The sequence below is a fragment of the Lichenostomus cassidix genome, chromosome 2, assembly GCF_008360975.1.
Source record: "Lichenostomus cassidix isolate B80296 chromosome 2, HeHo_3.0, whole genome shotgun sequence".
In the NCBI taxonomy this organism is placed as follows: domain Eukaryota; kingdom Metazoa; phylum Chordata; class Aves; order Passeriformes; family Meliphagidae; genus Lichenostomus; species Lichenostomus cassidix.
The window spans coordinates 127,058,259-127,075,613 of record NC_139482.1 but is presented as its reverse complement, the minus strand read 5'-3'; the positions used below and the strand labels follow the sequence as shown (position 1 = coordinate 127,075,613).

The window sequence follows — 17,355 nt, the reverse complement described above, 5'->3', positions numbered from 1 at the left end:
AACCCTTTAACTTGACTGTCACCAAGACTTACCTGTTGTGTTCCATGGGGGAGAAATCACTGATGCAGGAACACTTCACATGCTGCAGAGTGAAATATCAGCTTTTTTCTTTGTTTTCTTTTCCTTTTTGACAACTGCGTGGGCAGAGGAAGTACCTCAAACACCTAGTAAAAGGTTTTGGCAATTGCTTATGACTTTAGATATTAGAACACTTCATTTGCTTTTACCTACTATCCAGACTTGTGGCTCTGGTGGCACCGGAGTTGTCCATAGCTGACCAGACCATGGAGTGAGACATTTCCCCTACTCCTTGCAGAAATATAAAGATGCTTCTCATTGATTTTTCCAGTGTGTCCATTGTGTTGACAGCAGAGAGCTAACATTGCTAGTCCTCATTTAATGCATAAGCTAGAGCAGCACCTTCAATACAATAGCCCAGGTTTTGCCATATGAGTTGAGAAATCCGGAAACAAATTCCTTCTCAGGCTGACAAAATTCACATCTACCATTTTACCTTCAGGACAATAACCTTCCTACTGGTGGGTGAGGATACCTTACAACAAAACTATGCCACAAAGAGTTTAAGCCTGAACTGGGCTGCCTGGCAAAAGGAGACACCATATTTTAGTGCCTGGGGAAACCATAGAAGTGAGGAACTTCTGGGTACCATTCCCTCTTCCCAGGAATATATATATATTTAATGTTAAACCACCATTAGGAAGACCGGATCCCAGAAACTTAGATTGCGAGCTCATGTCCTCTGCTGTCTTTGCCCTTGTCACCAGTTAATCTTGTTGCTTTCTTTTCTATGCAGCAGGATAATGTCCACAGGAAGGAGAAACCATAGAAGAGTTAAGGTACTTTCCTGAGGTGAGTCCAGACTTGGGCACAGTAGATTTTGGTGATCTGGCAATACTTGGTTCAAGTTCTCAGACCAAACCTTGGTGCACACAGCCCAGGCAGGCAGGATGATGCCATTCTAAGCTGAGAGCCATGTTAATAAAGACAGATTCAGCAGCTGCCCAAACCTACACGGATGTCTCACTCCTGATAAAAGGTGCAATGGTGTATCTACCAACCCTAACCCCTGGCTGCCATGTGCTAAGTGGGTCACAGCTTTCCTCTGTGTGGTGCCTGCACATCTCCAGGGCAGTGCATCTCAGTGCAGTTCTGAAGGGTACTGAGGGTACTGAAGACTCTACTGCACCACCTGGTTTGGCCTTCCCTTGCACGGACAGAGTGGAGGAACACACCAAGGCACAGGGCACCATGTCCCCATGAAACTCCATCAACATTGCCATAGCTAACTGTTGATTAGTCATAATGGACTGGTTATTCTAAAACTGTTATCCTAGTTTGAAATTAATCTTTTCACTGAAAGTGTTTCCCCTTTAACTTGCTTTCTTTTTGTTGTGCGCTTCTAGTCCTGTGCTAAGTTTTCTTTGATGCCTGACATGAATGGAGCTGCCATTACCCCAGGTGGATCCTGGTGAAGTATCTGAGTGGTGACAATGATGGAGAAATGATTGAAGTGCTTTGAGTGCAGTATTTGCAAGGGCTGCCCATAACATGGAGGTGGCAATATTTGGAGTACACCTGTTACTCCTTATGGACCACTTGTCTATCTGAAAAGGTGTAGTATGTAAGGCTGAAAAGAGGCAGATGTGAGCTTTGTACTTCACACTTATATGAATGAAACAGTTATCAACGCAGCATTTGGTCTGGAAAAGATGTCTGACCCCAAAAAACCCCAGACTCTTACTGATATGAAGTAACTGAAATGCTTCTAAAACCACATGATCCTGTGATCAATGGCAGTGTTGGGAAATTATTCAGGTCTGCAGAGCATCATGGGTCACCTGTAAGTCACCATCTCTGTTTCACGGGATTGGGAATTGAAGACTAGGGGTATACTGGAGACATATGAAATCAAGGCAACAGTGGAGCCAAGCCAGCACCAAACCTGAGCTGTGATCAGCAGATTTAAACACAATTTTATTACTAAAAATAAGATAAAAATAATCACAAATTGCAGGTTGCAAATATAATATTCCAAAACATATTTAAAATCTGGAAGCACTCCAGAACTAAAAAAATGCTTTTTGTCCCCTAACTGATAAGTTATGATGGCCCTTGTTCTTTCAAAACATATCTTCCTTCATGGAGGTATTGTGAATTAAGACTTTGGCTGTAGGAACCAAGCTAAACCAGAAAGTAATGAATTTTCTGAGATTTAAAAAGTTACAGTGAGAGAGATGAAAGCAAGGAATTTGAAGCAAAATGCTGAGAGATTTTTAAATTTTTAATTTACTCTGGATTACAGACTACCCACTCTGTAATATCAACCCACAATTCCAGTACTGTTGCCTGTGAACTGAGACCTCATTTCCTGGCCCAATGAGCAGCAAACATTTTTGACTATACTACCTGGACCTACAAATGAGAACAAATGTGCAAAAAGCACCTTCACCAAAATCTTGCAACTATTAGTTACATGTAACAATTAAGGGAGCAGATAATTTTGCTTCTTAAATGGAATATAAGACACTATGTCCAAAGTAGTGGGATATATTTTGAGGGATTTAAGTGAACATACAGGGTATAGGTTAATTCAGCATTGTGGAGTTTTCAAGAATTCCTGAGATTTTGCTGCATTTTTAAACTGCGACAGCACCACAATCAAAGCACAATTGGAATGAGAAATATTTATCATCATTAAGTCAGTCAGAGCAACAACATGAGCCACTGTCTTGGTCCTTCTTAATTATTAACCACCTGAATGTATTCAGAAAAAAAGACCTCTTCATTGGAAAACACATGAGAAAAAAATTAACCGAGCAGCCATTTCTCTGCTTTTGCATGTCATGCTCTCCAGAACTGCTGTGGAGCCAGAGGATTCCCAGTAGGGAAGAAGCTGCACTTCAAGCTACCTTTCAGGTTCCTGGTGAGAGTTGATCTTGGGCTTCCATATGCCCATTCTGGGAATGAAAAAAATTATATTTTCTCAGTTATCTCACTCCAAAGTGAGATAACTTGGAGGTTTTCTTGCTGTTGTGTGACTGTAATTGGGAAGGATACCTCTAGAAAATAGGCTATGTCATCAAGATTAAGAATATTTAGCTGTCTAGCACGTAGGAATTTATGGTGCTGTGAATTGTTTATACTTTTGTAAACCACTGTAAAATAAAAAAAAAAAAGTAGAGATTGCATTCACTTTGGTAGAAGCAAACGCTTTCATAAATTGCCAGGCTTGAAAAATTAAGCTGCTACTTTCAAGGCCAAATTTTTCAAGATATGTCAATCCATTTTTCATTAATGTCATCACAGTTATTGGGAGGTTGTGGGAAGTTTTTCCCATCATTTCCTCTTTACTGAGGTAAGCCACAGACTGTATATAAGCAGTACCATCAGCATGTGCCAATTGGATATGAGGTGCACCATCTGTAGATGCAAATGACAATTAAAAAAAGACTTATTCAAAACACTGTGCTTGCAAAGAGGTAATACTGTAGAAATTGGACCAAGATTTCTGTATTTCTTATAGAGGTAAAAATGTCTGTTATATGCCATACTCCTGTAAGAGCTGTGAGGAAATAAAACTTCTGAATGTAAGGCAATTTCTCTTATTTCATTGTTAAGATTTAATACATTTTGAGGTTGGAGAAAGCAACGTATCTCATTACAAACTGGCTAGCACAGAATGTAAAAAAAAAAAAAAAAGAATTGAAATAATGAGGGCATTTTCCTCCTTCTACATACAAATTATCTTATATTCCAATTTATTTCAGTATAAATTTATTCTTGCATATGCTAATACACAGAATTGAAAAAAGAAAAATAATTAAATGCATTATAAAACATATGGAAACATAGAGATTATGTGATCTTTACTAAAAATCTGTCTTAATGATGAAGGCGCCATTTAGCATGCACTCTGGAACTGCGCTCCTTCATTTATTTATGAGTTTCTGTAGACAAAGAAAGTATCTTCCAAAAATAGGAATGCCATATTTTCAAGGCATACTGTGTACTTTATTTTTGAAACTAGTAAATGTCAAACAGTATTCAAACACAGTATTGACACATTAATGTTTTTATTCAACAGTGAAGATACCTTTCCTTGTTACATTATATATTTATGATACACAGAGCTGTCAAATAAATTATGTCAAAGCAGCTACAGCCAGACCTTGTGACACTTGAATCATAGAATCAGGGCAAATAACCTTTAAAATGAAAGACATATGACAAGAATTAGAAACATTCAATTTGCATAAATATAATGTTAACAGTCTTTTCCTTATTACATATTTTACGCCTAATTTTTAATTGCCATTATACTTATTCTTTAACATCAGTTTGCTCTCTATTTTTTACCTCATTGCTTGCTTTGTTTTAGAATGTGTGAAACAAATTCTATAAGAAGCATATGATCAGACTGCCATTTTAATATACTCTGGTTAGCAAATCTTAAATATTGAGAAAAACACTCACATGATGTACTATTTAAAATATAGAATAAATTCCTAAAAATAACTAAAAATTCCTAAACACATAAGCAAATATATAATCTCTGATAACATTGGACCATCTTCTGGAAAACAATCTTCTCTTAAAGTTCTGCTATGAAATGCAGAATACATCAAAAGTACAAAACAGTAGCACTGATTTTCAAAAGCTAGGTGACATACATATTGAATTTTGCAGTGTAAAATCTGAGCATATAAGTATACATACCGGAATCAGAGCGAATTGTTAGATTTTCAGAATTGCTTACTAAGAGTAGTAAACTCAGTGGTTCAATTACTTGAAACCTGTTTGTAAATGAGAGACCTCCTCAAGCCTCTGCTGGCAGGTGCAGTCTCTCTCTTATGCACCTGTAGAAATCACTTAGGACAGAAAGTGCTCCACACTTTGCTCATATTGCTAACCCTGTGTAAGTTCACAAATGTAACCACAGTTAAAAAAAATTTGCATTATTCTGAAAAGTCCCTGGGGTTGTCCAGGTAAATAAAGCTGAAGGTACAGAGATGAATGTCTGCCTCAGCAGGGCAAAAATAACTAAACCTCTTATTGTTTCTGACTGTAATTCACCTACATTGGGATAGTGAGGCCAGGGCCTGCACAGCCATAAGGACACACAGACTTCAGGCAGGCTCTTTGCTGCAGGATGAGTTTGGCTCCTTTCACTCTTCTGGATCAGAAGAATAAGTATGGTTTTTTCTAATTATGATATTCTTTTATAATAATGGCAGTTGGACTAGATGATCACTGTTGGTTACTTTCAAATGGTACTTTATTCTATTTCATTCCATTCTATTCTATTCCAGTGAAGCTAATTGTGATGTTTTGGATTGGGCTTCCATGTATTTACATAATAATTCTTTCTGAGAGCCAGATGGAAGCCAGTGGACAGTCAATATAAAAAAGCATTTTGAGGGAAGGGTTGAAATTGGTAATGGGAATTGCCTCCAAAACTTAATCCAGAAGGTTGACGTTGTTTCCTTAAATCTTCACCAAAGAATTAAGCAGTTGTTTCTCAGTTGACTCTGTGAGTGGCACAAACACACCATCTCCAGGGATTTGCAGAGAGCAATTCAGGGAGGACATGAAGCAATTCCCATCCCACCCGCAGAGCAATCAGTGATCTGGCGGTCCATGAGGTCTGATGGCATGGCATCCTGGCCATTTGAAGACAGGCAAAGTGCAATCACGTGTTTAGTAAACATCAGTATCTCAGAAGGGTGGGTGGTGGAGAAATGGAAACTGTGTCAGTAGTGAAGTACTTTCCAATTTTCCTTTCTAAGTCAATGGTGAAAAAGAAATGACCTTCCCTCACTCACTGCCCGTAGTTCTGTAGAGCAGTTCTGGTTTGACAGAGCTTAAACACAGTACAGATATTTTAGAAAAAATTGAAAGGGCAGCTATATTCATGTGTCCCTTAAACACTCTATTCTGCTGAGAAACAACTATCCTAAGTGATGTCCCTTGCCAGACAGGGAATATAATTAATAATGTGTACTCTCAGAAATGGAAAGTTATTTAGACTAATTATATATGGCAGAATAGATTACAGAAATATTACAAGTATTCCAAAGCCCAGTATTGGAAGGTTGGAACTAATGCGAGATAAATGTTCATCCCTAAAATAGTCATTTAACTGGGCAAAACTTATTCCTATTGAAAGCAGTAAAAATTGGAAGTTATTTTGATAAGCACTACAAAATTGATCATTTAACGCAGAGGGTTTCATTAAAGGCTAATACTACAAGGAATTTTAAAAGTATCTGTGTTGTTCCATTTACAAGATCATTCAGAACAAAACTAAACGGCTCCTGGTAGATGTTATCTTTGACCCTATTTTTAACTATTTCATTAATCAACTTATCTGTAAATATTCAGAAAAAACATTTAGCCGACAAAGAATAAATGCTGAACCTAGTAGAAAAGATACCATTTATTCAATCAGTTTGCAGTTAAGTAGAAATCTCCATTCAGCTGTGACATAAAATTGATGGTTCTACGAATAAAGTACATTGTAAATAGTTTCTAAAGTGTTAATAAATTACTAAAACTGTTTGAGGAAATTATTAATCAAATGTTATAGCCTGTTACTGAGTCCAGTGATGTAATGAGCCATTTGCAATCAACTACAGCATCTGAAATTAATGTGCTTGGGACAGTATACAGAATTTATTTCTCCTGTCTATAATGAGTTTCTCACAGCTGCTTATCAACCTTTTGCATAGTAATTACCAAAGCAGTTTCAGAAGAACTTGTGCTGAACATTTCTGGTCATCTGTGGGACTAATAAGGGAATAACTGCAAGAGTCACTCATAATCGAAAAGGCAAAAAACCCTGTGGCTCTCTCAGATTATGATCTAGCAGTGTGGAGTTACCAAGACTGGAGGAAAAGTTTATCAATGTCTTAACTATGCAGAGATGCAAAAGTCACTCTGTGAGACACATCATCTCCTGCAGGCAGCAGCTTTGGGCAGACAGAGCAAGGAGGGTCCAGACAAGCATACATATGTAACTGCTGCTGGAAACAGAATGCTTAGCACTACATTTTGCCTGTATGTGTCAGCTGTACAAAGCATCCTTGTACTTCCCTCCTCTCTGTAGTGCTAAGATAGCCATCATGGCTGTGCCATATACATTTACCTTTAGCTTCCAAAGATTTTTTTTTTTAAGTCGATAAAAAGAAGTCCTATTTCCTTATCTTTCTCATTTGTTGATTCCTTTTTGCTCAACTCACATGTCACTGCTGGTGTTCACCAGGGAGCAAAGGCAAGAGGAAAAAAAGTCAGACATAGAATCATAGAATGGCGTGGGTTGGAAGGGACCTTAAAGATCGTCTAGTTCCAGCACCCTGCCATGTCCAGGGACACCTTCCACTAGAACAAGTTGCTAAAAGCTCCATCCAACCTCACCCTGAGCACTTCCAGATTTAAGGCATCCATAACTTCTCTGGGCAACCTGTTCCAGTGCCTCACCATTGTCACAGTAAAGAATTCTTTTTCTAATAGCTAGTCTAAATCTACACTCTGTTTGAAGCCATTGCCCCTTGTCCTCTCACTACATGCTCTTGTAAACAGTCTTTCTCCATGTTTCTTGTAGGCTCCCTTCAGGTACTGGAAGGCCTCAATATGTTGCCATATAACATGATACTGATGTGACAGTATAATCTAATATGATTGCTGACAAGCCATAAATACAAACCAAATAATCAACCTGTGAATTCCTCCACCCACTTTGCTTGCACACAGTACTGCACATCAAGATTGTGGCTGAAATGTGGCACGCACTTTATGCGTCTCTGCTATCACCTCTCAGCTGCCTTAGCTGAAGATTTCAACACCAAACAAATCACAGCTCAAACTGGAAATGCAGACTACTCTGTGCTGGAAAAAAAAATAAGTTTTGGAAAAATATTACCAGTCTTTCATCTTCAGTCTGAGCTAAAGAATATCTTTGAAAATGGAGCAAACCATAATAGCTCAAGATAGCTGTAGAGGGGGAGGCAATCCAGTGTCTTAGTCAACATGCATCTGCCTTCTCTGCATATACTTGCAAATTCTCCCATTGATCTGGGCAGGCATTAGAAAGCATACAAAGCCAAGTATAAAAAGTGGAAGCATTTGATAGCTGTGATATGATGCTGTTACTGCAAATGGCTATCTTGAACAAAGGAAAGAGTAAGTAAAGCCATTAGAAAGAGGATGCATTGGTACATGCCTTCCTGTGGATACTCTATCAATTACAACATACTCTTTTAAGAATTCGTAATGTCTCTATTCCATACACAAAACTACAGATGCATATTACAACTAATGTTACAATAAAAGATATCTAAAAGAATATACCTCACTGGTAAACACAGTCAGTACCTCATGTCTGCTTTCTGATAATTTGTATCTAAATGTATATAAAAATATTATATAAAACCACCATAGAACAATTGCATGAACATTCACTGAGTGATGGCAGCTGAAAGATTTCCTTTCTGAAAGGCAGATATGTCATTATTGAATGTACTAAATATATATGGCATAGAAAAGATCATCTATGAGATCCACTGGAGAAAAAAGTTCAGGAGAAGCCATGATGTAGTTCATTTTGAATACGAGCAGATGAAACTAGCCATACTCAATGGGTGGGCATCACACTTCACTCTGTTCACTGAACTTGCTGAAATTCTAAATTGAGAGACACAGAAAAAAAAAAAAAAAAAGTATTATGTTTTCCTAGAATAAAATGTAAAATTAGGAGATGAAGGAGTGCTAGCTTGAAAATGCCACCAATATAAAACCTAATATTGCAAAAAGTTAATTAAGATTAAGATTAACTGCATAAAGCAACAGGCTAGTTTCTTATCAATTTATAAACATAAAAATATGAATGACACAACATTTTCATTGGAGGATGTAGATAAGAACATCTTTGCATTTCTGAACAGCAGCAGAGATGAAAATGAACCACAAAACCCTCTTGCCTCTACCTTTCTGACAGTGAAAGTCTATTTCCTGCTGCTGGGAGAAGCTGAAATGTAAATCAGAACAAATCACTTTCTGTTAGTCTCCAACTCCTTCCTCATATTCTTTTCCTATCCTATTCTGCCTATTCCATCATGTTAACACTCAAAAGTCCTACTGACCTCAGCATCTTAAAAAGCGCAGGAGGAGTAGCATAGACTGGTAGCTACAGCGTGGTGCTGCTATTGCAGTCACCCTGCCTTTTCACTCCTGTTCATCTTATCTTCAGGTGTTAAACACAATGACCACATAAAAGTCCCCAAAGCTCATACTATGAATACTCTGAAGAAGCATCAGCAGTATATATACACTGTTCAAAATTACATTTAAAATTTGAGGCTGCATGCAAGCCTTTCAGACTAAACTGCTAAGCCACTAAACAGAGTTTTGATTTGCTTAGCAGCTCTGGTAGAAACAACCAATCGGTTCCTGAAAAAGTGGACTTTAACTCCCCCTTTTCATTTTGAACATTTGTCCTGGTCTATCCATGTCCCATTTCCATACAATGGGAATGCTGGTACATAACTATCTTACAAGAATGTTAGGAAGGTTAATTAATGTCAATAAAATATGCAGACATTTTATAACACAACAATCACGCTAATTCATCTAATCAGACCCAGACAAAATATACAATAGCCAACCCCATTATTTTTGCCCTGCAGTTACCATTTCAGTAAATTATTTTTTGTAGGTCAACATAATGAAAAATGTTGAAAAGCTCTGAAGAGAACATGTTTTTCTGGTCAATTCGCTACACCAACTGTGCCAACTCACCTTAATCTGGATAAATCAATGGAAAGTGGTTTTGTCCATAGGCAACTCTGATTTAATTAGTAAAATACAAAGTGAAGAAAAAAAGAAACAACCAAACCACAGACCATGATGAGTTTAACGTCTGTTGGAGAAGGCTCTGAGCCAAGCTCTAGCCATGTCTGAATCATAAGTAAAACTATTGGAAGGCACACTACTTGTAACGCACTCTCACTAAGACTGGCATGACAGTGGAAAAGGATCACACAGTTCAAGAGGAAAGTCCAGGTTTACAATCTTTTAAAAAAGTCATGCAAGAATCACTGAACAAGTAAATAGATGCTCAAGCCTCCCTTCTCCTCTAGTTCTCTCTTCCACCTTGTGCAATTCCCTTCTTTCTACCAGTGAGCCAACAGAGCATGCTACAGTGCAGGGCAGAGACAAGATTTCTAGGTCAAACCAAATTTGCTGGGGATCCAGAAGTGTTGCAGTAAGACCAGTGCAGTGCTGTGGGAAGCAGCTGCAAGCATCCCAGGCTGAGAGACAAAGTGCAGTTTCAGTAATACAGAACCGGGTGTGAGTTAATTTGTCTCACCGAGAGGCTGTGTTAGGTGTTTCTAGATGACCTAAGGCCTTCCAGTGGACAATGAGCCCAGACTGAAGCACCACAACACAGCACCTCTCGGTCTATCATAGAAGATCAAGAAGTTGTTGAGATGGGAAGAGAGTGTTAACAGCAAAAAACCTGAAAACTGCATTCCTGCATTTGAGGACCAGTTGTAGAGTACAGACAGATAAAAGATTTCTACACAAAAAGTTCACTGGGCAAATAAGACTTTCCCACACTTCAACAGATTGGTGTGAGTATCCAAAAAGCCCTTCCAGGTTTCACCTACTCCTGCTTATAAGTCTTACCCTGTGAATCTGAATGGCATCAATTGCTGAAGAAATAGATTCAAAAAACACAGGATTTTCAGAGTCAAGATTTCCACCATACTGCATTGCTTTTATCAAGGAAGCTGCAATAAAACAAACACATGAGCACTGATAAGGTAGTGAGGATATATAAACCATCATGCTAAAATTTTTACCGTAAGCTGATACTTGCCTTTGCAGTGTGCTAGCAACACATCGATGTATCTGTTTTTACAGTCCATGTAAATCTATATGTTTGAAAACAAGAAATTAAAAAAAACCAAAACAAACCGGTTTTAAATACCAACAGAGAATAAGATACACAAAAAGCCAGTATTCAAGGTAGATAGAGCCTGCAGTGCTGCTGCAGCAGCTGTACTGCCAGCAGCCACCAGAGCGAGCCCTTCTATAATGCAAACACCACCAAAACTCACATTTCCTACCACCTCTTCACAGTACTCTGCAGCTCTGCTGAGAATTAAAACTTAACCTGATTAACAATTTTGAATTTTTTACTGTAATTTTATGGGGTTTTATTTCCAGTTCTCTTTTTTTTTAGCATGTTTTTCCGTGTCTTTACCAAGTGCTTACTACCAGTCCACATAGACATTAATCAGACCAAGGAAACTTTGAAACATTTACCAAAAAAACACTATAACTGTCATGCTACATTCAGCAGTAAGCCGTTCTTTATTCTTTCTTTGAAAATATTCAACTCCATAGCGACAAAATATTAATAAGAGAGAAAATTTTAAAAAGTAAAAAAGTAAAAATAACTCTAAAACCAGAGTAGGGCATTTTTCTGCCAAATGGGGAATAACCAAAGCAGTTCCAACTTCAAAAAAAAGCTATTTAAATAATCCATGTGAAGTAGAAAAATTCTGAGAGAAGAGATTCAGTGAGAACCCCATCAGAATACTCTGTTTTAAAAAATGGACCAAAAACCGTACTCAGTTCAAAAATCTTCCATCTCTGGCATCAGTGATGATATTTTGAGAAGTGTAACAACAAGGACATGTTGAGTGTGGTCCTCTCTGAGAAACTTAGTTTTAGACTAAACATTTATCCAGAGGCTGCACTACCAACCTGTGCACTTCACAGCCAATCCCAGACTTACCTCTCACAAATTTGTCAAACACTTTTTTGACATAATTTGTAATTTGGAGGTCTGTAAGATCTTTTCGAAATCAGTTTCACAATTTTTTTAAATTAATACTTTATTGAATGCCCTATATTTCGAAGAGATAGATAATAAAGAGTTACTAATAAGAGTCACTACTTTATTTTTCCAGTTTTCTTTTTAATTATATCCCTGACTATATGTGTAGTTTTAATTTAAAATCCTTTGAGGCCCCACTTACTTCACTGTGAAATAACTGCAGTAAATTGAGAAAATTGTTAGGGCAAGAAAAGGTCTGGGCTAAGACCCAAGTTCAAATCTAGTCCTCTATCTTACTCAGAAAAATTATGCAAACCAAACCTTCCATACCCACTTAACTCTGTACTCATTACACAACTTTTAAATTCCAGACCTGATGGAAATGTTAAGAAACAGCTTTTCAACACAATTTTTTATCCACTGTATAGAACTCCTTATTATGCAGAACCATGGACTCAGAGTTGTTTAGGTTGGAAAGGACCCTTAAGGTCATTGAGCCCAAGCAGTAACTTGGCATTGCCAAGTCCACCACTAACCCATGTCTTTCCAGCCAATCCTCCCCTAGCCTGTGGCACTGCATGGTGGTGTTGTGACCCAAGTGCAGGACCCAGCACGTTGCCTTGCTGAACCACTTACCATTTGCCCTGGCCTACAGATCTCGCCTGTGCAGATCCCTCTGCAGAGCCTTCCTGCCCTCCAGCAGATCAACACTCCAATTCAACCTGGTGTCATCTGTGAACTGACTGAGGGTACATTTGACCCCCTTGTTCAAATTATCAATAGATATTAAACAGGACTGGCCCCAGGGGAACACCAACTGTGGCCAGCCACCATCAGGATTTAGTTCCATTCACCACAGTAACCAGTGATTACTGGGTGTAGATTTCTGGGGGCATCTTGGAATTCCTGCAATGCCTGAACCCAGTCTGCAAGATATGTTACCCACAGGAGGAAGGATGGAGATCATGTTTTGACCTCTGGCTTAGCAGAAAGCAGAACATGCAGATAAAATCGCAGAATTAAAGCTGAAATTTTAAAGCGTTGAATTTACACGTACATGCCTTTACAACTAACGTGGCAGGGTCAAATATGACCTCAATCTACTTTTAAAAAAAAAAAAAGGAAAAAATCTCTGAAACTCATCTTCATTACATATAGATATGTAAATTTGCACTGCTGTCCAAAAGACTTAGAAATATTTTAATGTAATTTTATATATAAACATGGTACAGTAGAATACCAAATCTGTGTTCATGTTTTTATGGGTGAAATGTTTATCCACTAATATAGGTGAAGTGACTAGTAATTGGCCCCAATAGCTCATATGTGTACTTATAACACATACAGGATTTTTCTAATGTCATGAGTACCTGAAGAAGCACTGAGATGCCAGTGTAGTCAAAGAAATTCAGTCCACTGCAGTCTAATATCAAAACACGTCGCTCACTGTGACACGGCTGCACTGATTCACCTACATATTTGATAAATGAAAAACTTCAGTTAAAAGGGAGAATACTCAAGAAATGGCTATAAGAATGATGATAGCTCAACATAATAAGCCCAAACTATCACTGTGAAATTTTTACTGTTGCATGCCGGGGTACCAGGCAAACAAATGCCACATTTTAGAAGCACAAATGAAGAACCTTAAGGGCATTGGAAAGAAGCAATGACAGGCAGAACATATTAATGAGATGTCTTAGGCAGCAATTGTGTCTCAAGAATTAAACAATTGTTTCTTCAAATTTGAGTTTCTCCTTGAGTCAGCTTGGCTTATTTGGAAGATTTTTCATGGGTTTCACAGTAAATATATCTATCTTTCTTGTAAGTTCTGATATGACATTGATTTCCATAGTACCTAAACACCTGCCTATGGCTTAATATTCACCCATAAGGAAGAAATATACGTAAAGTGGAGTATTTAATTTTTCCAAGGCTTTACTATGCTGGTTTTTGTTTGGGTGATTTTTTAATATGACAGATTGATGTTGGAGAAGAAAATTGTGTTGGTAAGATTTGCAAAGGTCTTATTCTTCAGCCTCAGGCCACCTTGTATTTAATCTAAACACTCTCTTTTCTAAATGCATCCTGAACTAGCACATAGATAAATGATTCCTGGCTTTCATACAGGGGAAACTAGATAATAATGCACATCTTATTTACATTGTTCTGTCAACAAATGTTTGTTATAATGCATGCAAGTGAAAAAAAAAAGAAAAAACGTGAAGGAAAAGAATTCTTAATTTAAAGATGAGTTAAGCTAAATGGCTTTGGCAGAGCAGAGGTAAAGATTTTAAATTATTGAGGAGACTTGGAATTTCCCCTTGATGCAAATCTATAATGGTGGTAGTTCCTTTCTGACAATAGTCTGACAGGCAGAGAGTTTTGGACTTGCATCTCCAGAGATTTACTGTCTTCGTACTGTCCAACATGCATGAATAGATGAATAGAATAAAAACAAAAATATAGAATTTTAAAGGGAACCTCCTGCCTGAAATTACTGTGATAGAAACCCAGAAAGGGTCCATGAGAGCTCCCAGGCTCAGTGTAATAATTCCCTGCTGCATCCTTAATTGCAGTGGAGGCTGCCTGGCCTCTAAATGGGGGGTTAGGTACGGAGCTGCACCCTCTTTGGATCAGTGGCATGAGCAAGAGCAGCCACTTCATTTGGTGCTGATACAGACAGTATTCCCCAAAGGGAGAAAGGAAATATTCTGACAAAGACATAAATTTCCATGCTTTCCTGGACCACTGCCATAACACTTAAGGATTGTGTCCTCATGCTCCCCTCCTTCTTGAAAATTTAAGACCCACATTTTGGTTTTCTCTTTATAGGGATTTGTCCTTTTTTCTCTGTTTTGTTTTAAAGACCCCATGAAGGATCATTATAGGCTGCTTGGTACAGGTAACAAGAGCATTTAAGTCCTCAAGGCACGACTTAGACTTTCAGAAAATAGTTCTTGTGCTTTCTGTCACTTTTGTAATATGAGAAACCAGTTCATCTTCAAGATGACTTAAATATGTACTGAGATCTTGTCAGACATAGTATTTTACAATACAGTCAATAGAATCCTTCAGTAGCCATTTCCATAGGTTGCTATGCTGCAGCAAAGCACTGTCACCCCCAAGTAAACTAAACCCTGTAGTATCATAAAAATGTCCTGAGTCTAATTAACAAATGCAAACATTCAGACAGCAGCCTCCAAATCACATTCTCTACTGAGGCCTTAGTGTTTATAAGTGTTTTAAATAAATAGTTTTAATTCTATCCACAATGAAGTAATCTGTATACAGTATCTTCTGCGAAAGGTTGCTGCAGCTCTCCCATAGGAATGTATGTGCTCTGGTTTGATTTAAGTGTTACAAAATGTGGGAAGAGTGGAGTTATCCAGCTTAATCCTTAATTGAAAGAAAATCTCTAGGGGTTTTTATTATATATTATATTGATATGCTGTATAATGTTGGTGGTCATTGTGTCACTAGCAATTCAATTAACATTTTCTGAGATTTTTCTCCTATGTGGCTGTAAAGATCACAAAGGTTTAACGTGGCTCTAATCTTACTTGTACTTTTTCATACTAATATTAAACTCTGTGAATGCAAAAAAACCCCAAGACCAGTGCTTAGCAAACAGCCTCTTCAGCCTGGTCTGAAGATCAGTCCAGGCAACAGCATGGGAAGTGTTTCCCGTCTCTTTACACACACAGTTAGTTGTTCCTGTGCCATTAGCAGGGACACAGAACCATAGAATTCTATGGGTTGGAAGGGACCTTAAAGATCATCTAGTTCAACCCCCCTGTAAGGGGCAATGAGACTTCCACTCGAACCTTCCACTCCTGTAGGAAAGGTATTTTCATGGGGTTCCCCCTTTTTGAAATCTTAAAAAGTCAGTCAAAGACAGAATGAAAATCAGGACTTGTTAGGCCAAGGCTAACACAGTTTAACATTGTTTAGCATTCATGCTTCATTGAATGTTTGGTCTAACTGAAAATATTTGTTTCCATAAAACTTGTGTACACCTGGAAATATATAGAAAAATGTGGAGCCCTTTTGCACACTTACATCCATCTTGGCTTTAATACCGTTTGTAGATAATAAACTCACCATGACAACTTCCATTGGAAAATGAACAGAGCAATGTGTTCTGCTCACACTGAAATAAAAGGAACAAACTGTTAACATACCAAGGAAAACTAGTCCATCGCACAGTAACAAGAGAAAATCAATGCAATACATAAGAATTCTGTTTCTCAGTATCAAAGTTAACTTATTCTCTCCAAAATCCCGTTCTGTGCAACATTTTATTTGATATATAATATTTTCTGGTATAACTTTAGAAGAATACTGAGAAACATACGCAAATTGAGATTTTGCATTTCATTTTAGATGACTCAACCTCTGTCATGTTTGGATTCACCAGAAAGGATATTTTGGACACAATGCTTTTGGGGAAGCAGGGGGTGGTTAAGAAGTGGTCAAAAGAAGGGAAAAATATTCTTGAAAATAAAAATTCTAGGCAGTGATTTAGTCAGATTGACTTTTGATTAATTTTCTACTTGCTGGAATCTCATCTGCTATGCTAATATTTTTGTAAGAATATTTTTGACATGTAAATTTATTAAATAATTACCTTTATCTGGGGAATTTTTATAATAAGTATTTTAATATGAAAGTTCTCAATAGAAAAATGAGTTAAAACTAGAAATAGAGCACAGAACAAAATTGAAACTGCATTTTTTCACACCCACTACGAGCTACAGAAAGACATTTATTCAACAAAAAACCTTTTTTTAAAAAGCACAGTATTTCAAGCAGCTGTACTGCTGAGTACCTTACAGAAGAGACAAAGGATAAAATCTCCCTCATAAGTAATGTATAAATTAACTTATTAAATTAACTTATTAAATTGACTCATAAATTAATTCCATGCAAATCCTAAGTAATTTCTCTCTGTTTGGAGGCTTTTTATCACACTAATCCACATCAGTCAGCCTAGCAGAACCAACGGAAAAAAGCATCACATTTTCTGAGCTGAATTTCAACCCATCAAAGCATATATGAGCAGCACAACTCTTTGTCAGTGGATAGCAGAGGTGGTAGACACGTTGCTGTCTTAACAACCCATCTAAGACATGTCTGTGATTTTCTCAGCCCAATTTGCCAAACTGGATGAAATTGTCTACAGGAAACATGGAACAATATTGGAATGTCTTCATGGTACATATAGAAAAATGATAACTTATTTTTTTCCTTTTAGGAAGTGCTACGTGAAGTTGCAGCAGTTATGTGCAGATAAACTTGGAAAATACTATACTTATGGGGATATTCTCCAAAACCATGTTATACATAATTTGTATACTGTTTATTTTTCTAATACACTCAGTGCAAAAGAGGAAAAGAAACCAATACCTTGGAGAAAAAATTTAGCCACTTTCTTCCTAATTCTCCTCAGATTATAGTTAGAAATTAAGTGTCCATCTCTCGTGGAGTTA

General features: G+C 37.5%; 1 protein-coding gene across 2 annotated transcripts in view; it reads right to left on the bottom strand.

Annotated features, from left to right (window-relative positions):
• Positions 1–4,010: 4,010 nt before the first annotated feature.
• Positions 4,011–17,355, bottom strand: part of SLC26A7 (solute carrier family 26 member 7) — a 68,071-nt gene continuing 54,726 nt past the window's right edge. The window contains exons 14-18 of one of the 2 annotated variants that reach the window (XM_085053178.1): positions 15,968–16,016; positions 13,234–13,334; positions 10,898–10,952; positions 10,705–10,808; positions 4,011–8,700 (exon numbers count right to left, since the gene is read on the bottom strand). In XM_085053178.1, coding sequence (XP_084909304.1) covers positions 8,665–8,700; positions 10,705–10,808; positions 10,898–10,952; positions 13,234–13,334; positions 15,968–16,016 — 345 coding nt within the window. In that variant the 3' untranslated portion in view covers positions 4,011–8,664. Of the gene's footprint in view, positions 8,701–8,725; positions 10,326–10,704; positions 10,809–10,897; positions 10,953–13,233; positions 13,335–15,967; positions 16,017–17,355 lie in introns of those variants that run through there. The other variant, XM_085053177.1, reaches the window with a different exon arrangement.